Source organism: Amblyomma americanum, chromosome 10 (genome assembly GCF_052857255.1).
Source record: "Amblyomma americanum isolate KBUSLIRL-KWMA chromosome 10, ASM5285725v1, whole genome shotgun sequence".
Lineage (NCBI taxonomy): Eukaryota > Metazoa > Arthropoda > Arachnida > Ixodida > Ixodidae > Amblyomma > Amblyomma americanum.
This window is the reverse complement of record NC_135506.1, coordinates 66,439,224-66,466,065: the sequence shown is the minus strand read 5'-3', so window position 1 is coordinate 66,466,065 and position 26,842 is coordinate 66,439,224. Positions and strand designations below refer to the sequence as shown.

Here is a 26,842-nt window from a genome sequence, read left to right as displayed (position 1 = left end):
AAACACGCGAATTTTGGCGACCATGGGCCGCCGTTTTTTTCGCAGCTGATATCAAAGACACACTATCCCCTGTGGGCCGTGCAGTTTCTTCGCGAAGTCAAAGCCACCCGTTTTCCGCTCATTCCTCCGAGTGCTTATGTTGCGAGGAATAATCTATCGCCATGGAGCGAGCACCAAATGTTCTGTTGTTTCCAATCGTTTCCTGGCCCGCACGTTCTGCACTGAGCGGCTTGCACTTCGGGCGCAGGATCGAAGTGTCAACGATACACCAGTACGGAGTGCTCTTGTGCGCGCTTCGAAAAGGAGCGCATATTGCCACAACTGTTGCCAAAAAAGCGTTTCTCTGGCTATCACCTGCTTTTTGGCGCAGTGCATTTGGAGTGACGTATTGCCCTGCATCGCTGAACGCCAACGGATGGTCTCCGCCTGCCGTACTAGAGCATGCACTGCGCGTGTGGTTTTGCCTTCGACGGGATGCTCGAAGAAACTGTCTTCGCGACGACACTGTTGCGCACTGGAGCACCATTGTGTCTTGATGGCTTTGAAGTATAAATGGACACCCGGCGCGCCCATTGAATATTGGGCATGACGCGAACGCGTCCCTGTAACGTTGCTTTTCTTAGGGCCTCCCGGGATTCAAATGAGGACCATCCAATGCCCCTTGAATTGAGCCTATGGCAACACGACTGTGGCAGCTGAGAGCTATGCGGCTGACTTCGTGCTGCTGCCCCTTCGTGAAAGAAGTATGATGACGCGTGTACTCCTTTCCAAAGTTCCCGTACTGTCGTACCGATTACGCCTCCGGTGACGTTATCAGCGTATTATGCAGCTGGCCCGTCGCGAGACCCGTGGCAGTCGCTCTTCGCAATCTGTGCATCCACCCTCCTCGCCACTAACTGTAACCCCAAGGTCGCAGTACTCATTGGCTTGCGGTATCAGTTCGCCTTGCACAGTGCAGTGGACTTCTGTGAATCGAAGTGGAGTCCGAGCGTGGCTATTTCATTTGCAGAGATGTTGATCGACAAGTTTCTGCAGCTGTCTTTAACCCTCGGCCAGAAGGACAAGGTCGTCTGCAAACAGCTGTCATATTATTCGTCCCATATAAATTGCAGCGTGAAGCCTCGGCCTGAGTCGAGATGCGCTCACTCCAACCCGCCTGCGTACAACATGCATAGGAGCAGAGACCCCTGTTTGAGCCCTTTGTTTACCGTCACAAGCTTGACGGATGCGCCACCAAAACATGCCACCGTCGGTACAGAGGCGGCGCAAGATCTCCCTCTACTCTCATGGTATGCCTATGTCTTTCATGCACCACAGCATTGCCTTGTGTGGCACATTGTCATATGCCTTGGCTACTGCCGTGAAGCACCCATGAGGCCTCAAAATTCCTGGTGGGCAACCTCGTTGCACTGAGTCAATACGAAAAGTCTCTCTCCAAGGCATCAGTTTTGGCCAAAATCGTTTTACAACACTGTGAGCTTTTCGTTCGTTTGCCCAAAGCGCTTATCCATTCCTTCACTACTTGAGCAAAGATGCGGCATATCACACATATGAACATCAAGGGCCTGTGATCACAAAGAAGGCTGACATCCGTGCCCTTCTTTGGTATTAGGCAAACTCTGCCTAGCTCTGCCTCTGAGCCTACCGGGCTGTACAGGGTTACCTTCAATGATCCCAGTGAGTAGCGTTGCAAGAGTTTCCCGCACTCTCTTGCCAAGGCAGTTTACAAGTCCTGCAGGGATACCATCATTAGAATATCTGAATGTCCAGGGGCCCTCAGCTGGCAGGTTCCTTGCACGACTATTTGATTAGCCTAATGTTTTCCCGGATCCATGGCTCGTAGAGCTGCCAAGCTGCCTCCCAAAAAGATCGGGTAAGTTCGAGGATAGGGGATACCGATTTTAGTGACTGGTACTCCCAAGTGTAGTAAAAAATACCAGCCGCCACCTTCCTACATTGAGTGTTTTTGTTCGTATGTGACGTGGGGTTAAATCTATGCTTCATAATCACTGATGCAAATGATCCTGTCTAAAGTTTTCTCCAAGCAGTACTTTGCAATGGGCCAAGATTGCGTATTTCATTCTAGTTCCACGGTAGTAATTTATGATGTTGTTGTAGTCCAATAACATCCCTTCTTCTTAGTCGCTGGGTAGGGCCAGGGTTCTGCCAGTGCCTGGAACAGTTTCTTGGGCATACGCATTAACACACTAATTTATGGGGATACCTTCTTGCCCTGGTCCCCAAACAACAGATGTTCTGCACTTAAGTGCTTCTTGAATGCTTCCGCTACTTCCTTTACTGCAATTACTTTTAAAAGATATTTCTGTAGTCTGCAAGTCCGTGCAAATAGTGGTGATGTTCCTGTCTTATCACAGCTAGCATGATGACCTCTGCCACAGCTAACCCCTCTATTGTCGCAGCTACTGCAATGCCCTCACCTCTTGTTTGATCCACAGCTGTGTCCTTGTGTACCACATCCTGTCTTTCTCTGAACGTCTTAGTTAGGTATCTGGCTTGTGCTGTTCTTTTGTCCCAATATAAGTCCGGCTGCATGCTTCTGGTTTGAAGTCTAGTTGTTTCGCTGCTCCAAGGGGTATCGGTGCCTCTTCCTTCTCTAGTTCAACCCTGCATCCTAGCGAGGTGAGTTTACGTACTGTCCGAGTTTTGAGTCATCTAAATTTCACAATTTGGCGTGCTTCCAAATCTCCTCTGCCGTGTGGCTCACACCGAGTTGCAAGTGCTTGATCGTGCTCTTGCACTTTGTGGTATTTTAATTGCCTATTTTAATTGCCTTGCGTCGAATTGCGTTTGCTTGTTTCATTTGGCCCTGTGTGAGATTATGTTATGGTATATGAATGGCCACTCGGCCAGCCATAAATGCCTCTACCAGTTTCGTGGTGTCCTTGATTGGGATTCACCATTGGTCTGTTGAGACCCACTATTTGGGCGAACTGCTTCGTTAGCGCTGTCATTGTTTAAATAACATCTACGTTGGCTTGTACGTATAGCCCTAGAATACAGCTACGTTGTACCCTCATACCTTGATCATCTCCTATCATAATTTAAATCTCTGGGTATCCTTTATTTTGGGTCTTATCACTAGCAATTCAGATTTGTTTAGTGAACATCTTGGTCCAGTTTCCCCACTATCTCTGTGGCCACGTTTGCCACTCCTTGGTGTATATCTTGCATCACACCTATCGACTACCTGTTAACTCATATTGTGATATCATGTGCATATATGGTATGATGCAGCCCCTGCACTTTCCGCAATTTTTGTGAGAGCCGTGCTATCAAGACGTTCAATAATATTGGAGATAATACTGCTTCTTGTGTAGTCTTTCGGTTAGGTAGATGAATGATGGGTGTTGTAATCAGTCCTGTTATTTTTGCCGTGCGGTTAGCTAGCAATTTCTTTACATATTTCCAGACCCGGATCCCAACAGTTACTATCTGCCAGGGCCTCGAGTATGTGCTTGTGCTGATGTCGAATGCCTTGTGCATGTCCAATTGTAATATTGCCCTCGTACTGGCTGTCGTTTTTCTGGTCTAGGGTATAGTCTCTATCAGTGAGATGCTTGATGGGTGTGAGATGCTTATGTGCCTCAATAAAAGGCTGTAGTCTCCTTAGCACCACATGTTCAGTGAGCCTAACTATGCAGCTAGTCAATGAATAGGTCTGATATGTTGCAGCTGCAGAGTCTTTCCTGGCTTGGGAATGAGATTGATATGCTCATGGTTCCATTCCTGCGGCAGTGTCTATCCCCTCCAGTGTTTGTTAAATAATGTAGTTAGTTCCTCGGTAGATGTCTCATCCAGGTTGTGAAGAGCCCTGTATGTAATTTGGTGCTTTCTGGACATCACATCTCTGACAATGCTGTGCAGCGCCTGTTTAATCCCCGCTGTTGTTATGTCGGAGTCTAGCTCTCTCCTTTTCTGGTGCCTTACGGGGTTTCCTTCCACTGTCCTGCTCTTTGGTTTCTGGTATGCATAGCATCATCAAGCTAGTCACGATGTCCGTGCCCTTGGGCATCTTTAAATGAAGTAGGCATTGCATATTCGTCTTTGGGCAGGTTTTCATTTTCAGCGTGTTTCAGTTCAGCATCGACCTGAGTATGTTCCAAGTCCTTTTTGTGCCCAGGGTACCCTTTAATCTATTGCAGAAACTTGTCCAATTAGCCTGCGCCAGTCGCAATGTGTATTCCGCCACTTTAGTTATCTCCACAATGCGTCTGTGTAACCTTCTATTTAGGCATTGTCTGTTCCACTGCTTAACTAGGCTGTGCCTCGCCTCCCACAAGTGTAGCAGGTGCGGATCAACCCGGGGTGCCTCCTGTGTGTTAGAACTTAGAAATAAATTCGTGGCATTTACAAACAATATTTACAAACTGGTGGCCTACGTGCCCCTTCAGGTGACCAATAAATGTATTTAATGCTTGTGTATTTTAGGGCGCTAGCACTTATAGTGGCTTATAGTGGCATATTATGAGGGTGCAAGGCCAGGCAAAAAGTGTTCTGTCTGACGGTTCAAATAGTTGGACAACAGGCCATAATTAGAACAAAGTGGGACTACAGATGCTGTATTCTTAGTTAGCATAGCAAGTTGGGTGAGTTGATACTAACTTAATGTCCTAGTGGAATCAGCGCAAAAACTATAACGGACAGAGAAAACCTCCCTTCTATGCATTGTAGTTTTTGCGCTGCTTCCACAAGAGTGTTCAGAATGCTTTCATCCACTCACTGCACAGTAGGATATAAGAGTGCAGCTATTGGTGGAGGTGTGGCTCGCTATTAATCAGAGAGGAGATCCCAGAAAGAAGGTCACTAGCACAGGCTCAAGCAGCTCATTACTTGGGCACCTGGTCTGCTGGATGGATTCATTGCTGCACCGTTGAGGCTTGGTAGGCAGAGCTGACAATGCTTAGGAGTTATTGTCCTCTGCGTTCAACACTCTTTCACATTAGCTTTCTGCAGCCGTCAGTGGTCAGCGACAGCTCCACATGGAGCGAGTGACGCGCAAACCACAATCAACATTGACCATGACCATCTCATTATTAAAAGCCAACTTCTGATTGCATTTTCCTGCAAAACAAGATGTATTGCTTTAAAAATATGCCTGTTAGATTTGAAATGTTATGCAGCTTAATCTCTGTCAGATTTTATTTTACTATACACTGAGGCTCCAGTGCAGTATGCATCAATTATGGTAACGGCTACAAATTCAAGATAACCTAAGGCATCATCAGATATATTGCTAATGTTTTTGTTCTCGAATTTGTAGCGAACTGTTGTGCTGAGAAAGAGCGCAAGTGTTTTGCACTTATACTGAGCTTTTCACTGTGAAGGGATCATTGCATGTCATCCTCAAGGTGCAGAAGTGGCTTTGTTGTGGTGTTTGCTCAACCAGACGTCTATGCTTACTAATGGATGCTTTGACGTTTTTTGAAACAGTGAGGCCAACAGTCTGCAAAGAAGCTTAGCTTTATTATGCTTAAAGCTATGCCTTTCAGTAGTTTTAACTGATGTGTGACTTGAAGCATTTAATTCAGCGCATGCTTCCCAAGAAAAGCAAACTGAACTTTTTGCAGAGTTGCCCCACCGCCCCTGCCTGGGCCTCCCGAGGCGCCGTGCGCTGCTAGACCTGCTGCACTCTCATAGCTGCTGTGGAAGGCCACTTGCTTGCCCCGTTCATTTGCCAGTCAACATGGACACCAAACCCGCAGCGATAGCTTCAGCGTCAGCTGCTCTCGTTTCCCAATGCTGTCCGCTGCTGCTCCTCAACTCGACTCTACCACCTCGGTCATGGAAGATTTTCACCCCAACCCAAACGAGGGCTGGACAGGCATCGTCTCCACTTGCAAGTCGCCAGCGCCACTATGTCGAAGGTACGAGCTGCATTTTATCGGAATCCAGTTGCAATCCACTCCTCTCCCTAGCACTATTAAGCCTTGCACTTTTCTTGCGGCAATAGCAGATGCAGCAACCTGCCCCTTCATGCTCAGCACGACGTTTCTCTCCATCTGAAACTTAAGCAGTGTCTTGATTTCGTGCGAACACACTCTGTCCTCACTGCCCAGCGTTTCTTCCAAATTGCTTCAGTCTACTTGACCAACAAAGCTTATACCATCAGCATGTAAGCCATGGCGCCACTGAATTCGAGCAAAGGGTTGTTTCACAGCATCGAATCAGGCCTCTCCACTTAAGAACTCATTCTACCTCGAATTCTACTAGGCCGAAATCTTTTTCACCCGAATGTTGGGATCCACAAACCGTACGGGTCACCTTTGCGAGCTCCTACGTGCCGCACATGCTCTATTTCAGACGTGTGTCCTATCGTTGCTCCCCCAACAGCTCAAGACACCATGATGCACTCGCTGCCTTGAATATGGACATTGCATTTTCAATGCTCTGCACCACATCCTCGCTGTACCACTTGCATCATGTTGATCACTCAGCTAGGTGCTTCAGTGCCACACTGACCAACCCACCTTTGATGTGAGCTGCCCAGTTACAAAAGAGAAAGATAAAACATGCACGGTGGCCACCTATTGCCGCCGTTTTTGAATTCGACAGAACAACCAACCCAGTGCCCAATCCTCACCACAATGCGAACCGCTGGTGGAACCCCCGAGAACACAGCCGCAACAGCAGACACTCCCCACTCTTTTGTCTCACCACACGGGCCACTCTCAATCATCCAAGCAAACCCGCCGCTCCTACGTGAATGTGCTGCAATCTCCCCCACTGCCATCCCACTCGACACCGTCTTCCAAAAATCAGCAACTCAGGACTCCGCATCTGGCCGAGGCTTTGACCACTCCACCATTTGCCATGGAGCATCTGACTACTGACCAGATTCCAGCACCGCTACCACCACAACCCTCACCGGACAATGTGCCCACAACCACAAAGCTGGGTATGCCATCTCCTTCCCTTCCCACTGTCCTTCCTCTTCCTCAGCTTGCAAAACAAGTAGCTGAGCTGCAGCGTAAAGTCGAAGCACCTTTCGCCAAAATTCACGCTATGAAGGCACTTGTCAACCACATGTACACACAGGTCGAAAACCTCAACACACTACTTGCAGGTCTTGAATCCCTAGTCGCCAACCTTATTTCCATCGTTCAACATCTTGTCACCATGATAGAAACCATGCAGAATACGCTTTCCACTTTAGAGAAAGTACAGGACCAACTACTAAGAAGCCAGCACATTGCCCGCAAAGCGCTTCTGCAATTGCTGTCCCGCAGCAAAGTTTTCTGTAGTAGCAAAGTCCACCGACCATGGCAGTACACAACAAAGAAAACCTTAAAGTACTGCAGTGCAACCACCACAACCATAAAACAAGTAAAACTCCCCTTGGTCATTATTTCCTCAACCTAGTATATACTACTCATTTCCTTCTACAAGAGACATAACACCACCTGTACATCCCCGGTTACTGAGAAATTTATTCCAGTGTCTCAACTCTCCTTGTCTCTACCTTTTTTCAGTGTAATCTCAAATTTGAAACCTTGAGGTCCCAGTGGCCTTGCAATCCTACTTTGTCACTGTCGCTTCTTACCCAGCTCCATCTGCCACTCCCTTTTACGTTCTTAACTTTTACAACCCACCGAAACATCGCCAACACTTTTCAGGCCTCTTCTGTCTCGTGAACTCTCTTGCCTGCAATGACGTTATTCTTATAAGCGGTGACTTAAACTCCCCCAGAATCTACTGGGAATACTCGTGCACGCTTCAGGCAGGGTGCCTTCGATAGACACACATGCAACAAAACCACTTCTGCCTTCTCAATACACCTGATACGCGTCCCTCATACCTCGAATTGCTTTCGAACGTTAAACCCCCAGAAAATGAAAATGAAAAAATAAAAAATACACCCGATACGCCGCCACGATACGCCGCCACGGGCAGGCACCAAGTCCCAACTCCCCTCCACCCCCGATCTTTCACTCTCCTTTGGCAAACTATACACCACATTGCCGGTCACTGTCAATACATTTCTTAGTGATCTCTACATAATTCTTACCCTTGATATTCCCAGCCTAAAAAAAATGCACCAGCACTTCCCACACCAAATGAAACAACTGCCGACTCAGTAGCAAAACCGTCAACTATGACCAGCTTAATTACACCAACTGGATCCATTCTCTTTGTAATGCACAAAAGAAAGCTACAAATACAGAACACTCCACTGCCGCTTAGCTCATCCTTATTCTTACCTTCTCAAGCTTTGGGAGAAATGAAAACGACTACTTTGTTCCGCCCGGCTTCAACCCCAGAATGCACAACTCAACTGCGCCTTGGGTCTCTTCAGCAGGACACTATTACATGCTGCTCCTTCCTAGACACTACCCCCTGTGACCAAATTTCCGAGGAAATTTGCAGCTCCTTACATCAAAAAACCTATGTGGCACCTTCTACGCTCTCTCTCCTAGGTCCTGAACCTCCCCCCTGCCCCCACAATTTACAAAGCCTTAGCTCTCCTCAGCCTTAATGAGATCACCAGGCAACTCATAGATATCTAAATACCCCATCCCTACATGACACACATACCCTCCATACTCTGGAACTTCCAATTCAGATGTAGGTGGCCCTTTCACCCTTCCAGAACTTGATGCCGCTCTTGCCCGCAACAAAACCAAACACATCCCTGAGGAGGACGCAATCACATGCACACTTCTAAAAACCTTCCCAACTCTGCCAAACAATTCTTACTCAACATTATGAACAAACACTGGGCAGAGAGAGCCTTTCGCACCAATCAATATGACGCCGGCATGATGAAGGAAATGATTGATTTACTGGCTGAAGTGCTAGAATCTATAATGGCATGCAGCTGAACGGCGCGTGCTGCCAGCACAAGGAGGGAGCTCAATTCAGCTGCACTTCAGCATCATCATCTTCGGTGGCTGGTGCTGCTGCTGCGTAAGGCCACTGCTGCTGCTACAGTAGGTCCCCCCCCCCCCCCCCAAGTGAAGGAGTCCGGTGAAGCTGGGAGCCGGAACGATACTTGCCGCTTCTGAGCTGTGGCAGGGAAAGATGGCGGAGGAGGGCAGCTGGCCGGTTGGGGCAGAGAAACTACACATGTAGGTGCAGTGGGCGGGGCGTCCCCTGTGAAGGCTGGCTTCAAGCAGTCGATTGAAATGGTGTCAGTGCCCATGAATGTCGACGATCAAGAACTTCAATGTTCTTTTGAGTACACAGAATGGGTCGTCGTAAAGGTGCTGAAGCGGTTTGTGGACAGAGTCTCGGTGAACTAAGACGTATACGCAAATCGCTAGTTCGGATGGGACACGTGAAGATGGCTGAGACTGGCGTCGGAGATGTGATACCAGCGCTCGCTGGCTTGAAGAGGTGGCATAGCACTACGTCGGTGAGGTGAGGTCTGGCGACGGGAAGGCGAGAGAGCGCGGCGACAGTGTGGCGATTTGGTTGGAGAGACATGTGATCTGGGCATGGAAGTCGTCACGGAGGCTCTGAAGGTCCACGCGGGAGGGAAGAGATTATGGCGGAGTGAGAGGCTGTGAGACTGCGCCGAGAGAAATTGTGGTGTAGGAAATGTCCATGACGGAGTCCGCCAGCTCAGCGAGCTTCTCCAAAGACAACCCTGGGCAGGAACGAGCACCACGTGAACCGATGACTGCAAGCACTGAAGGAAAAACTCACGCAGGAAGGCTTGGTCGAAGGTGGCAGCATTGTCGCCCAGGATCTGCTGGAGTCGCCGCAGCAACTTTATAGGTGGACGGGCCGTCAGTTCTTCGGAGGAGATGAGCTGCTGCAGGCGGCAATGTTCGAAGACGGCTGTTCGTTTGATGAGCTCGGCAGCCAACGTGTCAAACAGGGCCGAGACAGGCGGAGTTATGAGGAGATCGCAGACTTCGGCAGCAATCTCGGGTGGTAGCAACGCAGCGAAGTGATGAAACTTCTGCGTCTGGGAGGTGATGCGGTCAATAGTGAATTGGCTGTTGACCTGAGCGAGCCAGAGCTGAGGATCGGCCACCGAGAACTGGGGAAAGCAAAGGGGCAGCGTAGAGACGGCGCTGGAGGGTCCGTCACCGGGCATGGCGGAGGCGCTGTCGTCGTCGTTGGCCATGGTGGAAGCGGGTGTTCCAGCGGCATCCGAAGTCACCACTTTGTCACACCAATCAGTATGGGGCCGGCACGATGAAGCAAATGATTGATTTACTGGCTGAAGTGCTAGAATGTGTGATGGCGTGCATCCAAACGGCGTGTGATGCCGGCACGAGGAGGGAGCTCAATTCGGCTGCACTTCGGCGTCATCATCTTCAGCGGCTGGTGTTGCTCCTGCTGCGTCAAGCTGCTGCCGCTGCTACAAACCCTCCCTGCTGATTGGAAATCTTCTTTCACTCTCGTACCCAAGCCAGGCAAACCCCCTCTCTTTCTAACCTCGACCCTATTTCACTCACTTCGTGTGTAGACAAAACATTTGAGCACATGGCTCTCACATGGTTCCTCAATTTTGTTGATCACGAAAAGTTTTTTCCTCATTCCCTAATTGATTTCTACTCCTGTATCTCTGCTCAGGACCTCTTCCTCATATTGGAAGACACCTTCTTTGATCCTTTCATCCTCCTTCCTACTACGTACATGCGTTGGTCACTGTGAACATCCGCAAGGCTTTTGACTATACCTCCCATGACCACATCCTCGAGGCCGTGGCCCAGACTGGCTTTGGCTCCAACCTCTACACATATGTGCACAACTTCCTCCACCAACACAAAGGCTCCTTTAATCTGGACTCTAGTCCCAACCCTTCTACACCTTTCACTCTGACCCGGGGCACTTTGCAGGGAGCTATCCTCTCTGTGTCTATTCAGTCTCGGCAGGTGCACCCTAGCATAGCAACTTGCAAGCGTACCCAGCCTACGCCTTATATGCTGTGTGGACGACTTCACAAAAGCATGCAAGCTCTCAGCCAAGCACTTTCTACCTTTCACACAGTCACCTATCTTGTCTGTCGTGTAGTCAGATGGCACTGCAGCCTCCACGGGGCTCAGGTTTATCGTCTTGTTCTAGCCCTTGCACTCAACAAAACTATTTACTATGTTCCTTATCTCAGTCTTACACAAACCAAATACATAGACAAATTGGCATCTGCTCTGCACACTCTCTACAAAGCGTCCTTTTAACTCCCAGTACAAACCTGTAATAATGTTGACGTGCTATCTAGAGAAAATTGAAATGTTTCTTGTGCGAAGCCACAGCTGAGTTGTGCGCGCAGCGCCACCCGAGCTTTGCATGTCTTCCAATTCTCGCTACAAGTTTCAAGAATGAAGTGCAAATAGCGGATGAAGCTATGTTGGCATTCATCCACAGTTGTATGCTCACTTGTCAACGATGTGCTTCTGATGTACTATTGGGAACAAAGCTCTCCAGGACGCAGAAAAAGCGATCTGGGTATATAGCTATCATGCCTGCCAACTAACATCTGCTTTCACTGCATCTTATTGGAGCACATGAGTCTGACTTTCACTTCCGTAAGTTTGGCTTTAATCAACTGCCTAATAACTGAGCTATCTGCTTTTGTTCCCGGGTAAGCGTCCTGGAGAGTTTTGTCCCCAATAGTTCTCCGAACTGTAAAACATGTGTTGCCAAATAATACACCGAGGACAGCACTGATTCTGTGGAAATATTTTACTGTATCCTGAGTGGTTCTGTCAGCTGGGGGGTCATGTGAACCCTCAGTCGTTGAGAAGGCACAAGCATTAATTTCTCGTTCGGTTTGCTTTCACAGAAATTCTAACAGCCTGATGTACTTAACAGTGCCAAGCCAAGTGGTTGCGGCTGCATGTGTGAAACCATTCGGATCCTAAGTATGACTTAAGAAAAGTGGAAGGAAGGGCAATGTTAGTGGTACCTTGAACTGCTAATCATAAGCAAATTGTTAATGCCAACGGAAGGCTGAAAGTGGCGAGATTTTGGGTTTCCATGGTAACTCTTTAAGGGCCCCTGGCTGTGCATTGGTCTTGTGCGAGGACAGATCTGAAGACATAGCTTAGTCAGAGCTGCTTGAAGGTAAGTATTAGGTGCTCTTTCTTTATGCACCATACATCTGATGTGGCAAGTGCAGGGGATGTGTTTGTGGGATGCATAAAGCACTCAAGCACAGCTGCTTGTAGCATTAGGCAATAGCTGTTGTCATGATTTGGGAATAGAGCGGAAACAGGCAAGGAATTCAAGAAGAGAGGAATGAAACTGGGAAAATAGAAAGTGGTTTGAAAAGGAAGAAATGATTCTTTGAAGAGAATAACACGAAACAGAGTATGAATGAGTGTGTGCTGAGATGGTGGTCGGGCAAGGTGAGGGGAGGGTGGAGGTGAAATGCAAAAGACATCTGTATGTTATGTTATGTCATTGCAAATTAAAGAACCTCAGGTGGTCAACAATTCCGAAGCACTTCAGTATGACGTCTCTTTCTCTACCTTCTTTCACTCCCTCCTGCATCCCTTCCCTTATGGTGTGGTTGAGGTGTCCACCAAAAGCGCTGAAGTTTCTGTGCCTTTTGCTTTCTAAATTAAATAAAAAATTTAATTTAAATTTAATTTAGAAATTCAAAGCCAATTTTTAATGTGATAAGAAGCTTATGTCTCAGACAATCTGATGTCACCGTCAGTGGCATCGGTGCCGTTGACCATGAGTGAAAAATCAATGAAAAATACCCAGAGTACCAAGTTAGGAGGCAGGTGGTCCACCTTGGTCACGAGACCCTGTGGCGTAAGCGCAACCTGTCCACAGGATTGTGAGCAAACTGTGCACCGTAGCAGGTGGCAGTTAAATTAATGACTGGCTGCAAGAGGTTGCCCAGGAAAAGCAACATGAGTCGCATAAGCCCCGCCTGTCATCACAGTGCAGTGGCGCATCGCTCAACTGCTGCACCACTGCACCAGGAGCGGTATGAGGACTCCCAGGGATCTATGAATGTTAAGTAGAGAGTGATCAATTCTGCATGTATGGGCATTAACCCATCAAAGCTATCGCGTCATACCCTTATGGTGGAGCTTAAGTCTTTTTGTTTGTTTTTCTTTGTTTTTTCTTTTCTTTTTTCTTTGTTTTGGCAGATGCGGTTGCTGTGGCGTGTGCATCTTTTGATCCTTCCTTTCACATCTCTTTCAACTGCCTTCTGTCTGCACTGAGTAATGACAGGAACCCATGTGGCGGCTAACAATAGGCCCGTGCACTCTCCTCGTTTTTCATCCAGTCGGAGCAGCAGCAGCAGCAGCCAAGGGAGGACAGAGCTCGAGTGGCATGAGGATCGCAATGCTCCAGCCTGAGTTCTCCAGGGTGTTCTGACCCAAAGCTGAGGAAAGCTCACATGGTGAGGAAGAGGCTTTGCTGGCTTTGCTTTGGTCCTGCAGCTTTCTTGTGTGCAGCTGCTGCATCACACCATAGGCCTCAGCAGTGGCTGCAACCTCTACGCAGGCTGAGCCTGTGCCTGCACGGTTATTGACAATCTGTTCCTGATGCACCCCGACGCACTAATGATCGGCAATGCCAGCTGACCATTGCCATGAGCAAAGTGATGCTCAGCTGACTTCGTTTCTATTTAGCGAATTATTCAGTATAGCAGAGTTTAATATTTTGGTGCATAGACTGAGGGTGCAGTTTACTGTGTATCTCTGGAATCCATGGAATGTTCTCTGTGATCCTTTGTCAAGTGTTTTAGAGCCCTTTGTGGCCTTGTTCGGGGTTGCACATGCCTGCACTTGCCTGTGTTTGCGTTCAGGCATATGCATATAGGCTGGGGAGTAGTGGCATACAATTGAAAAAGACAAGGAAAAAAACAATAACAAATTAATATCCTACCTAAGAGCAGAAATAAAGAACAATGTAAATGCAGGCTTTAAAAAAATTCAGAATAGACTAAAGTTGACAGTTAAACATTGCAGTATGCAGTGATGAAAGAATAGGTCACTGAGGTTGGTAAAAGTGACTAGCCATTTCGTCGCAAAATATATGACTAACGTGTGTGTGATTGTCGTCGAAAAGACAATTCCAAAGTGCTATGGTGTTGGTGAGAAATGTATTGCTCATGCGGAGTTGGAGGCTTTAATGCATAAAATGGGGTGTCTGTGGCTTAAATGGGATTACATTTTCGATGGTGGTTATCAATGTTTTGGCAAACAAGAAAAGAGAGTGAAAAAGGCATATGCAGCTGGTTGCGAGCATCATGTACAATCCAACTAGAATTGCACACTTTGTGGTGTCTTGTGCTTAAGTGGATTCACATGCAGGCTGTATTTGTGCTTAGCAATGTATACCATATTTGACAGCATAATGGCATGCAATCTGTAATGTGACCATGCAAAATGAAATCCATCAGTTGACACATGACTATCAACTAAAACTAACTTGGTGGCTACTAAAACCTTGATTTGGATTTCAAGGGACGGGTAGAAATGCCTGGATTATCCTAAGGTTGATTTATAGAAAGGCCTGCGCCCCGGAGAACGGAAAAGATGCTGGAATTGTGTGAATGCGTTGAAGCCTTATGAGGAGGCTCTTTCACAGAGACACCGAAAAGCCCGTGATGAGGTAGAGTTCCGGCATGCCGGAAGAACAAAGTGGACGTAAGCAAGGGGATCATACATTGGTGTTGGAACGGCAAGACTGCTTCTGTAAACGAAAAGGATGACCAGCAACTTTCCAGTCCGCATTGGAAAGCGGCACGGAGCTGTAATTGGATGATCAGCAATTGCGCACACTGACAACTGCCGTCGCAGCAGGCTAGCGGCGATGCTCAGAAACCGAAACCACGTGGCCCGGCTGTCTTTTGGCCTGCCAACAGCGGCTCTCAAATCGTCATGCATGTCATCATGCCTGCTGTGAAGTGCATTTAAAAGGTGCACAGGTTACAATGCACCATGCAGTGGGCAGGATTTTTACGCAGCCGATTGTCCTGCTGCGACCTTTCGACTGGCCCCTTCGGGAGCCTCATGCAAAGTTCTCCCGCATATCATAGTTGACCAAAATGAAATGACGGGGCTCACGATAGGAGAGTTATGAAGTCGGCAGGACGAATGCTATGGGTGTGGCCGTTAAGTACATAACACATTATGGAAGTATCAAATAAGGCAAAAAAAGCAGCACAATTACTCACTGCAATTGTTCGCAGGGCGTGGTCATACATTTTGTGCATGTGAGGTGTTGTGTGTGGGAAAGCCCATTTGCATAATTTTGCACTAGGTCATGCTTAGCAGAATTTTGCACCAGGTCAAGCTTAGCAGCATCAGAATACGGCTGGTCCTTGAGATATATGCCGCAGAAGAAAGTGAGGACTTATTTGGATTGTTCCTTGGCACTTTAAACTCGATCGTCAGATAATTCTGACCAGATATTATGGTTTTGTCATGGTCGAATTATAAAAGTCGCTGTGGTATACGGTCGCTGGAGAATATTTGAAAATTTTCTTATATTTAAAAATTCTCCAATATTAATATGAACCGAATATCAAACATTATAGATTTCGAATATTTGCACACGCCTGGTATTTAGTGATGAGGAAAGTGCCTCTCTTTACATTGTACTTCATACATCAATTCTTCTCTTTTGTTGCTATTGCCATTTTCACAAAAAGAATTCCTAGCTGGTTAGTTGTGATTGTCCGATCCTATAACCCCATCGTCCTTTCAGAATTCCTTTCCAGTACCACCAAATACCCACCGGCTTTCCAGTGAGTACAAGCTTTCTCTGATGTACTAAATTGCTTAGAAGAATTGGTCACCGCTTGCCTTATGCTGGCCAGGATCTTCTTAGCCAGAGTGCTCCTTGGTCAAACTGCTTTTGCACCATTAAAATCAGGTCTTCATAATCATAAATTCTTTTCGCTTAGAGATGTGCTGATATCGAATTGTTCTTCTCAGTCATCACACTGAAAAATAAGCTCTGGGCTTTGATGCAAACGAATATGTAGAAGTCATGAATAATGTGAAAAAGATGAGGGCCTTGCCTTGTAGAAGACCTCTTCCTCGTAACACGCAATCTACTTTTTGGCTCAGCGCGACTGTTGTCGTCGTGAACTGTGCAGCATTGCAGCTACCACATTCTTTGTGCAAGGGTATTTTTTGGTGCTGGATTATCGTAATGCGCCTGTTGTTTTGTCTCTTCTCCAGTGGTTTTCTTGTGTTCTGTTGTAATAGTTGTGTTTGCTGCCTCTGCCCAATGATCAGAATACCTCTCTTCAATGACAAACACAAGGGACTCAAAAGGAAGCAAGTATTTTGGTCACAGTGCTTTCTGGAAGTCACTAAGACGGCTTGTTGTCTTTCTTTTTTCTGTTTAGGAGAGCACGCCATTTTATGTTTTGACTGGAAAAACATTTGCTTTTTTTTTTTGCTAAAAAGGCCCCTTTCAAGTAAATGCATTTTTTGAAAACATTTGCGTTTGGATTTTTTGTACTTGTAGCAGTTTATTTATTTCCAGCAGCCATTTGTATGCCTCAATTTGCCTCATTCTCTTCCTTGCATTTCCGTGAAGAATGTCTGAAGTGAAAGGTGCATCAATAGGAAATCTTGGCCACGGCGGTCGAATTTTGACGGAGGCGAAATTCTAGAGGCCCGTGTACTGTGCGATGTCAGTGCACGTCAAAGAACCCCAGTGGTTGAAATTTTCGTAGCCCTTCACTACAGCGTTTCTCATAGCCTGAGTCACTTTGGGACGTTAAACCGCCGTAAACCAAACCATTAAAGAAGGGTCCGGATTAGTAATAATGTAATTTCTCTTTTTGTTTATTTTTCAGGTTCTAAGCTTCCTTCTCACATTTGCCAGAAAGTTGAAGTCTCCACTTTACCGATCTGTGGTTTTCCAATGGGCTTTCCTTCTCACGTGCCCTCCTCGCTGTAGTGTGGCTCATTGAAGAGCTTCTCAACATCACCTGCTATGTGCACTGCACACTTAGACTGTTGCAACATTTCTATGCGTGTATTGCTTTGCAGTTTGCATATGTGTTACCAACCTCTTTTGTTACGCTTATTTACCCCTCATATTTCTATCTTACCCTATCAGTAGTAATTACTGTCCTGCTATTTGATTCTTTAGTTTCCTCACGACATTCTAAACGTGCCTGGATGTTTTTGTAGCCTGCGGCTACACTGCCACAAAGCTGGTCGCATACGTTAAAAGGGAAAGGCTGTGAAATTACCAGTTCAGTCCAGTGACGGGCTTTATTTGGGCACTATAGATTTTGGAATGCACAACGCTTGGCAAAATTTTGGAGTGGATCATCTGGTGACCCATTTCTCTGATACAAAGGCTGTGCTCTTCATGTCCATTACATTCTTGTAGGTACAGACTTCCTACAAGATCTGTGACCTTAGAAAGGCATGGAACTCTTGGCAACGATTGGGTCAAAGGATCTTGAATGTAAGCCACTCTTCAGAGGGGCCTTACGGTTTTTACCTGGCATTCAAACGCTACAGAACAATGTGTGCCGTGCACAAGCAAAATGAGTATTTTTGTGCAAAAAAAAAGCCCCAGTGGTAGTTACAGCTGCAGGATGCTTGGCTATTTGGTAATGCTGTTTCAACAGTGCATGCATGTTCTGTAAACTTCTGTCCCCTTAGTGCATGCAAATAATTTAGCTACTCATAGTTAGTGCTTCTATGGTTATTAAATCTATGCGATGTGTTTTAAACACCTCCTATAGTTCATTACAAGATTTACTGATAAGGTGTGGAGCGCAGTTATGTACACACATTACCCATGTACCATTTTAATGGCCTTCTGCAGCAGGTTCTGTGCATGGTAAGTGCCACATTCATAGCACTGCTGCTTACATCAATCTAGGTACAGCCGGATACAACTCAAGAATGCAGCGGCTTTTCCTCGTCAAAGAACTGCCTTTCCCGCCAGTGGCATCAGCTGATTCTTGTGACCCTGCTAGTGTTGTGACAGTGCAAGGAGCGGCGCCACAATGGAGAGGGGGTCTATCCCCAACCACACAAGGAAGGGATTATTCCCTTTCATCTACCACTCCCTGCATTGTCGCACTAGCCGAGTCATGAGAATCGGCCGACGCCATTGGCTGCGAGGGTGTCCTTTGACAGCGGAAAGCCACTGCATTCTTAAGTTGTATCCGACAGTAGTAACTAATTTATGTTAAACTGGTAGTGGTAACAATTACGTATTTAATTTGGTGCTGCTAACACAAGTCTTGCAACTGGACAATGTTTCTGTATGCTTGCATGTTTTAACTGTGTTGGCCTCAGTAGTTGTGCACATGCATGGCATCCATTCCTGGTGGCATCTGTAACTCTGAGAAATTCTCATCTTGTTGCTGTGTGACCCATATCTACATGAAATCCACCAAAAACACATCTTCAAACCTACATTCACATTTTGTGTGCTTAAACTTATAACACCTCCAAGTGCTCTTTCCATGTACCTGTTAAAGTGAAAATGTTAATATAGTGTTAGAAGACTATGGAGTTAGCTCATTTAATAGTATACATCAACTTCTTGAACTCAGCAACAGCCATTTGAAACCAAAGTGCGTAAACTTTGATCTCGACAAGTATCTTTGTATGTGAACATGACAGTTTCTTCTCAGCAAACTCCTACAAGGGGATCATCATCCTGCTATTTTTATTTCTTTATTCAATACTGCTAGCCTTGGTAGGTCCGGGCAGGAGGGGCAATACAACGAGGTACAAGGCATGGTAACATTTAGCGCACAAATTAAAAAATTAACAAACCAAAGACAACACATGCATGATTCGAACAAAAAATATCCAGCTTCGATGAGTACAATGCATAATTGTCACAAATGCAATGTCCAATCATTTTATTGGTCTGAAGCTAGCACATTATGCAAGTAACTAAAATCTACTCATGGCTGGTTAGAATTGTTCACTTTCTTTAAGAGTGACAAGGGATGCTGTATAAATGGGAAACTAACTCTACAAATGCTTTGGCAGAACATCCTGTCGGCTATTGCAACCTCTGGCAGCGATTGTGCATTGTACAGTCTCCTCACAGCCATATCTTTGTTCAAGGCTCTAGTTAAATAGATCCAGGAGGACATTTTGAAAAGGTCCATGTCTTTTTAATAGTACGCTTTTCTGGAGTCTCTTTTGTCAAAAAGTAGCACGAGATACCATAAGATGTTATTTTAAGAACTTTGCTTTTCTGCTTGTGAACATTAGTACAAAGGAAGTTCATCAGCCACGGACATATATATTAGACATGCATTAAGTTTAATTTTATTTGCAAATTTCTTTTTCTGCCTGATCTCTCACCCCTGTTTGTCTTAAAAGGGCTGCGAAACACCGCTTGAGCGGATGCCGGTTACGCTTCAGATGGATTCTTTATGTCACACATATGCTGACTCAATAAGAATTACGAGAATCGATGCATAGGAACGGGAGTTATTCAATGAAGAAATTTCAAAATGCAAACAAACAAAATGCTGCCCTCAACTCGATTTTCGCGGAGCTTCCCATTCCCATTTCACTCTCCTAATGACGACATCCAGCGCGACCAATCAAAACAGCCTATCTTAGCACGTGGCGGAAGTTTGCCCTCTATGGTTGCCTGTTCTCTGTAACTCGTTCATGCCAAGGCTGGCAGCGCCGTTTGCATGGTTACAACAACCATGTGAACGCCCAGCTGACCCAGCGATGCTTCACCGTCACGTCGACGGCGCAGAAGGGAACACTGATCAGTGACGTTCCCTTACTTATGGATCCGAACTCGAGCGCGAGATACTGCGATGGTGTGACAGCCTGATCAAGATATTAGACACATTTAGCATAGCGCGTACCGCTACTGCTTACCGCCAACAGTCGCCCGTCGCTCCTAGCGCTCTGGTTGGCCACGGCAAGCAAGGAGCGCGCGCTGTTGACGGAAACGTGGCGCCATCTGGCACCACCGCCCGGAGATCCTCCACAAGCTGACGATGCGCACTGCCTGCTAAATGTGAAACGAACGCATCCTTCCTTGTGACCGAAACGAGCGCTTATAGAGTGCAATGGCTCGATCGGATCGATTCCGCAAAGCCGCTCTCAGACACATAGAGAGTAGCCATAAGTGTTTAGTGCTAGGTCGTAGGATGTTTACAGAGGCGCAAAATCCTTCGGTGCAAAAAGTAGCCAGTGCCTCTGGTGGCGTGTTTTTGTTTTACTTGATTTAGAGTGCATTTATCTACTGCAAACAAGTTGGTTTAGTTAATGTAATATAAAGCACAAAAACTTGACAAATCGTATCTCTAGTTATTAACGCAATTTGCAGTACATTTACTCTTTGTGCGATTACAAGCTGGTGCACAGTGATGTCATATCCGCTGCTAAAAACCGCCACTGTATGGTGACACCGTTAGCACCACGAATTCGTTTTTGCGAGCTAATTTAAATATTAAAAACCACAATATATGCTGTACGACTGATGCTAATAGCATCACTATACTCATTCTATGCAACCAACAGGCAAAACAATGCACTGAAAATGTGTTTCGGGGCCCCTTTAAATATGAAATGTGGATATGACGCTTGCATCAGAAATGTGTGAAGTTTTTTTTTTGTACAAATGGCTTGCCTTTCTTCTTGGCGAGGCTTCAGAAGGTTTCTTCTTCTTTGCTTCTAGCATTCCATCTGTATGATATTAATTTGACACACTGTGTTTTTTTCTTTGTGCTGGTACACTCTAAATAGGGAGGGTTATCTCTGTCGTGATGCTGCACATCATGTTTATTTTTGAACATTGTTAAGGAAATGTGTATTTGCCTTAGCCAGATCACAACCCAATTATATCCTGCCTGCTTGATGCCTAACAATAGAAAGTGTGCTTCATTTTATTTTCTTCCCCCACTTGTTTGCTGTCTTTATCGAAGTAAAGTTGAAGCCTTCCCAACATATTTTGACATTATTGTCTTTTAGACTTCTTCAGTGTTATCTAACACTAGGTCATCAATGAAATTTAATTTGAAGATTCAGAGTGAAAGATTAGTGTGTTCAAGTTTCAGGTGAAAGTCCATATTCTCTGTTCTTAGTCATGGCCACTTCTGTTGGTTAACGGCTGGATTTCTCTGCTATGGCCGTTACGTGCTCTTTCTCCAGCTATAACTGTTTCAAAGCGCCAAAGTGGTTCTAAAGATTTTTTTTTAAGATTGTCACATATACCTCCCCTCCTTGTTTACTCTGTGTCCTTCAGTGCACTAGATCACTGGTTGACAAACTATTCAGTCTACTTGTGCTATGAATAAATGTTCTTGAATGACCATTTTCATGAATAATCAGCTGCAAGCAAAACTATCTGTAGTCTGTGGTGTGCTTCAGGAGGTTGTGCATTTGTGGCAACTGTCCGCGTGTGAAGAGCGTGATGTCTGAAAATCCAAGGCAAAATTTGCATTTAGGCTTCCCAGGTGGAAATTTCACAAGTGGTCCCACTTGCAGTGAGTTATTGGACAGGGACCACTTGAGGTGGGACCACTTTCCAAAAGGGACAATTTGGAACTACCGGGTTAAAAAAACAAAAAACATTGGAAATTTCAATTAGAACCAGTTGGATATTTTGGTTGGTTCCAACTGGGTTTTGAAATTGATTCCAAATCCTTAAGGTGCAAAAGAAAAGCTGATATATGAGGACTGCAGGGCAATGCTCAGCCTGGTGCCCACGTTTTCACTGGAGAATTGCATATGCCGTTATGGAAATCGACACACACACATACAAACATACATCACGCACAAGAAACGCATATACTGTGGTTGAACATTAATGAAATTGAGTCATGTATACATCCACAGAACACACTACCTCTCCCGTTAATATACCCCACTTATGGCATTCTCATACTAGGGCCAGTGGCACTTGCCCCTTGAGGGCAGTTATTTCATATAATTTCGACTGCAGTGACTGAGCAAATGATGAATGTAATTTAGTAGGCTAAGCTGCTGATAGCAGCTCTTATTTTAGGAATCGCTTGTCTTGCCTTGTTTGCCGAATATGCAAATGTTCGTATGGATCATGGCCCAGCTGTGGCCTCTTGTAGTCTAGTGGTACCACTTGAAAGCAAGTGAGACCGTTTGTAGAAACCACTTGAAAGCAAGTGGGACCATTTGGAATCCCACTTCATATTTTCACCTGGGGGAGAATTCTGAATGCTATAAAGCAGCATGAGAGTTTTCTTTCTTCATTAAAGGGATGTCCCAGTGTTAAGTAATTACTATGAGCCTCTTGCTTGACCTCTTCACAAATGTTCTGGGTGTCTTTGAGTGGCATGTTTCGGTGCCTTGATGCATTTTTTCTGATATCAGGAAAGAGTATCTTGTTTGCACTTAGCATCTTGCATGTGTTAGTGGTTGAGATAACTATTTTTGCAAATGCAGGTAATTGTAACTGAATGCAGTGTCCTGGAATCGGGTTGACTCTGTACAGGCATCATGAACGCTTCAAAGGATGGCAGTTGATACGAGTTCTTGCTGGTGTTGGAATTCAGCCTGGTATCCTGTCTAGCGGACTAGGATGTTCCAATTTCTTTTTATGCTCTTTTCTTGATTTGCTTCGAGCAATCTCAGCTTCATGCATTCCCTTTTGTGTTTGCAGCTAACAAGTTTGAAGGAACAAATGCGCCAGAGGGGATCAAGAAAAGCCATAGACAGTGACTGTATGGTTGCATGAACATGATGAGGCCTTGAACCAGCACCAACTGGCTGGACACCAGAAACACTGGAAATTGAACAACAAACTTTAGTGGATGTCGGGGGCTTATAGATTCCACGTCATTCTTAGTCCCCAATTGTTTATTAGAGCTTGTAATATGTGTCATCAAGCAAACCCGTGGCTTGAGATGGTATATTTAACCTTACTGTTTATTCGTTGTTCAGGTTGAGAGCCTATGTCCAGATACCTTGATTGAAGTACATGTGCACCATTGTGTCTTGCCCGTGGGCCGCTGTCCTCTGCAATGCTGGTTTTTGAGTCTCGGCATTTCCTACTGCATGTGCTGCACATTCGTCTACTGTGGCAACAAACATTTGTCTCTGTTGTGTTGCATTTTTATGATGTCCTACAAACTTCCCGCATTTATCCTAAGGACCAGCAGTTATCTTGCTTTCGCATTACGTGCCCTGCCCAAGCCGATTTCTTCCTCTTGATTTTGATTAGAATGTCATTAACCCGCTTTTGTTAATGACGTCCTAGTTGCAATCAAAAGGAAGAAATGGGCTTGGGCAGGGCATGTAAAGCGAAGGCAAGATAACCGCTGGTCCTTAAGGTTAACAGAGTAGATTCCAAGAGAAGGCAAGCGTAGCAGGGGGTGGCAGAAAGTTGGGTGAGCAGATAAGATTTAAGAAGTTTGCGGGGATACGGTGGGCGCAGCTGGCAAAAGACATGGTTAATTCGAGAGACATGGAAGAGGCCTTTGCTTTGCAGTGGGTGTAGTTAGGCTGAGTGTGATGATGATGAGGCTCCTACATTTGGTCTGGCATGTAAAGTGTATCCGTTGGCACCACAGTATGCTTTGTGTGGAGAATTTCTATTTCTGTGTACTGCTCGTTCATCCTGAGAACTGCCAACCAGCTCCTTAGAGTATTATGCTATGATTGCACATTCCTGTAGGGTCCATTCATATGATCAACCCTTGGTCCCAGCACTTGTGGGAAGAAAAGATATATGCATATCCAAGCCTTGTTTCCACGAAAACCATTGCAAGCAGTTTTTGGAGCAGCTGCCAGTGTCGTTTGTTAGGTGGAACTACACCTTTACATGCAGCCACTGAGATTATTGGGGCCATTGGATATATGTTTTGGGGCACATGTAATGGCTTGAAAAACTGGAACATCATACTTCTTGCCTGTAAAACTTATTCTGTTGTGGCTTTTCTTGTTTCCGAGCTTCACAAGATGTGTGATATCCAGTGTGGGGTGTGATGATGTATCAAGGTTTTTTGCTCTTTGTGAACAACAGTGATTAAAGTCACAGAGTGGCCCAGAATATTTTTCAGCTTTTTAAACCACATATCAGAGTGATAGCCTAGTATTGGCCTGTCATTCTGATGTGAAGGGCATACTGAATTAGAAGCATAGAATCATTTATTTGTTTAGTTCTCTTTAGCTTGAACTTGCCGAGTTTTTCATCGCTTGTGCCCATGCTGAGTATGAGCATCTTTACTGTCCATTTGAGGAGTTGGCAAGCTCTCATCTGTGCATTGAAACAGGCTGCTCGCAATTTATTAAATGCTTTCTTCAACTGCGCAGGCCTGGGCACCACTCAGAGCAGGAGCAGCTCACCACCTCAACAGCAGACGCAAGCAGGGAGACGCCGTTTTGTGTGCCTCGAGTGTGGCTATGCCACAGCTTATCGATGGAACTTCACAATTCACATGAGGACGCATACCAAGGAGCGCCCCCATCGGTGCAGCCAATGCGGCAAGGACTTTTCACAGAGGATCCACCTGAAAAAGCACATTCGCGTCCACACGGGTGAGAAGCCATACCAGTGCATTCACTGCAGTAAGACATTTAGAACAGGAACTCATCTTACAAAGCATGTTCGCATCCACACGGGCGAGAGGCCATACCGGTGTGAGCTATGTCCCATGGCGTTTACGCAGAGTCAAAACCTAAAGAGCCATGCGCGAACCCACAAAAGTTCAAAATTTTTGTGTCGCTTTTGCCCTAGGGAATTCGTACGTAAGGGAAACCTGGTGTACCATGAAAAGACTTGTCACACTTGGCCATCCGCTCTTTCTTGAAGCCTTAGCGTGCCCTGCCAGTATTTGGTTGTGGAAGGACACTTTTGACGCTCTGGAACTCTTACCTTACATGCAGTCCTGTAAGCACACGGTCTCAAGCTTGCATTCATGCATTCTTTCCATCTATCTGTTGTACTCGTAACTTTGTCAGTATACGGTTTAACTTTTTTTAAAGAGGTTCTGAGAGGTGTTCTAATGAAGGTGCGGTATTTCCGGGATGTTAAAGAACGTCGCTGCATGAATATCCTTTGGTGAGAATTTTTAAAATGTGTTTTGTAGAGGCTAAGTAATCAGTAGTGAAAATTTGAATTGAAGAGTCTTCACGCCTTTCCCTCTCCTCTCGTCACTTTCCGGGCTCAAAGGTCAGCGCTCCTTCCTTGGGAGGGGCTGAGCTTTCTGGCTTCCCGAGCGATGCTGCTGACTGGCTGTGATCATTGTAGTTGCGTGACGCCTGAAAGAATCTAACCAGTAGCCATCTCTGAACAGAATTACGCAGGAGTCTGCGACAGAGGAGGGTGCAAGCATGAAAAAGTTGCCGAAAAGGACTGGCCAACTTTCACACATTTTTGTGGGTTCTCTGCAGCATTTACAAGTGTATTATTTGGCGCAGGGGTTCATTACTAGAGAATCTAGCGATTGAGCGAGTTTGGGTACTCTTCCAAGCTGTTTCAGAGCCCTTTTTAGGCAATTTGGAGATTCTATAACTGGATAGTGTTGTTTGGGCGTAGCAGTGACTTTTCCTGTTTAGCTGACTTTAACATCCAAGATCAACCAATCCAATCGGCCAGTGTCCAGCTGTGAGAAGAACATTTGAGTGATGGTTGCACCGGCGACACTCCCTCTCTTGAAAGACTTCACTTTCTCCAAAGCTTCAAGGTATGATTTTAAGTGGATGGTAGCTTCCTCAAGTTGTCCTCGGGGAGCACTTTGTAACCTTATTATACAACATTGTGCAGACAGTATGCATTGTGTGGATATCCCTGTTTAGTTGAGATGTTTTATCAAGATGATAAGTAACGATACTTTGACAAGCCAATGTTTTTGTAATATGCTATGTGGCTGTGTATTGCCATTTAAGATATTGTTACGGGGATGTTACGGCGGTAAGTCTATATTGGCGGCTGCTCTGAGATGGCCAGCACTCAGCTCAGAACCGAGCGCCCAGCTACCGACTGTCAACGTCGTCGTCGTTCAGCGCACCGCCACTTCTTCGTTCATGATTCGTCCACTTGTAACAATATGTATGGTGTGATAAAATATTCTTCTGAAAAATGTTAGTTTTCTGGTTGTGAAAGAAGTGCATTGGGCATGGATGTGTATTTAGTGTGCATTAAAGTATTTTTTCCACTACTCTTTTTCATCGTGTTTCTTGACTTATGTGTACAAGCAGCACATCGCAGGTTCTTTGTGCATTTTTGCCACAAAGGGCTGGACTTTTAATGCAAAACCATATAATGTGAGAGCATTACATGGTTCATCAGCAGCGAAGCCTGATGTCCACCAAAAAGTGGTCTCCCTAAACCTCATGACATCATCAGGGTATCACATGACCTAAGCAGTGTTGCATAAGATACTAGTGGGTGATCATAGGCAATGAAGCAGGCTAAATTAGATGAGACGGTAGTAGTTAGTGACTGTTATGGTGATGGTGGTAGTTTTGAAATGACATAAGATGTTACTAAATGATGAGGGTCATTAATGATAATTGCAATGATAAAGATGTTTAGGTTGAAGGTTAGGTCAAATACCTTTACAGTAAAGGCCTTTAGGTCAAACGATGCTCCCACATTTGTGGCCCATAAGGACCTTAAGTGCCCACGGTAACCTTTTTTCTGTTAAGCATAGAGATTTTACTAATTTTTTGTTTTGCTTGGCCTACTTTGAAAGATCGCAAGACATGTTGAAAAAATTGGTTTTTAAACACATCTTTATCGACTCTTGTCTCGTTTATTATGCTGTCCAGAAGTTTGGTTGCAGAACTCCACCAGGAAGCAAAAAAAAGTTGTTTCGGGAACTGTTTTGACACTGCATATCGCGGAAATTTTTCGAGTATATAAATATATATTTCGAGTATATAAATAAATATTTTCGAGTACATTTACATATGCCTTTTCTGCACCCTGGTTATGCAATACCTGC

At 45.6% G+C, this 26,842-nt stretch overlaps 1 protein-coding gene across 2 annotated transcripts; it reads left to right on the top strand.

Annotated features, from left to right (window-relative positions):
• LOC144108805 (uncharacterized) lies at window positions 1–26,053 on the top strand. Of its 2 annotated transcripts, none has more exons than XM_077641986.1 (4): window positions 1–1,289; window positions 5,589–5,885; window positions 13,220–13,336; window positions 24,207–26,053. In XM_077641986.1, exons 1-3 carry the CDS (start codon window positions 1,226–1,228, stop codon window positions 13,309–13,311), a joined length of 453 nt encoding a protein of 150 aa, XP_077498112.1. In that variant the 5' UTR covers window positions 1–1,225; the 3' UTR covers window positions 13,312–13,336; window positions 24,207–26,053. The 2 variants fall into 2 exon arrangements, 1 of the variants encoding a protein (XP_077498112.1); XR_013309510.1 differs by having other exon boundaries at window positions 25–1,873.
• The last annotated feature ends 789 nt before the right edge of the window (window positions 26,054–26,842 follow it).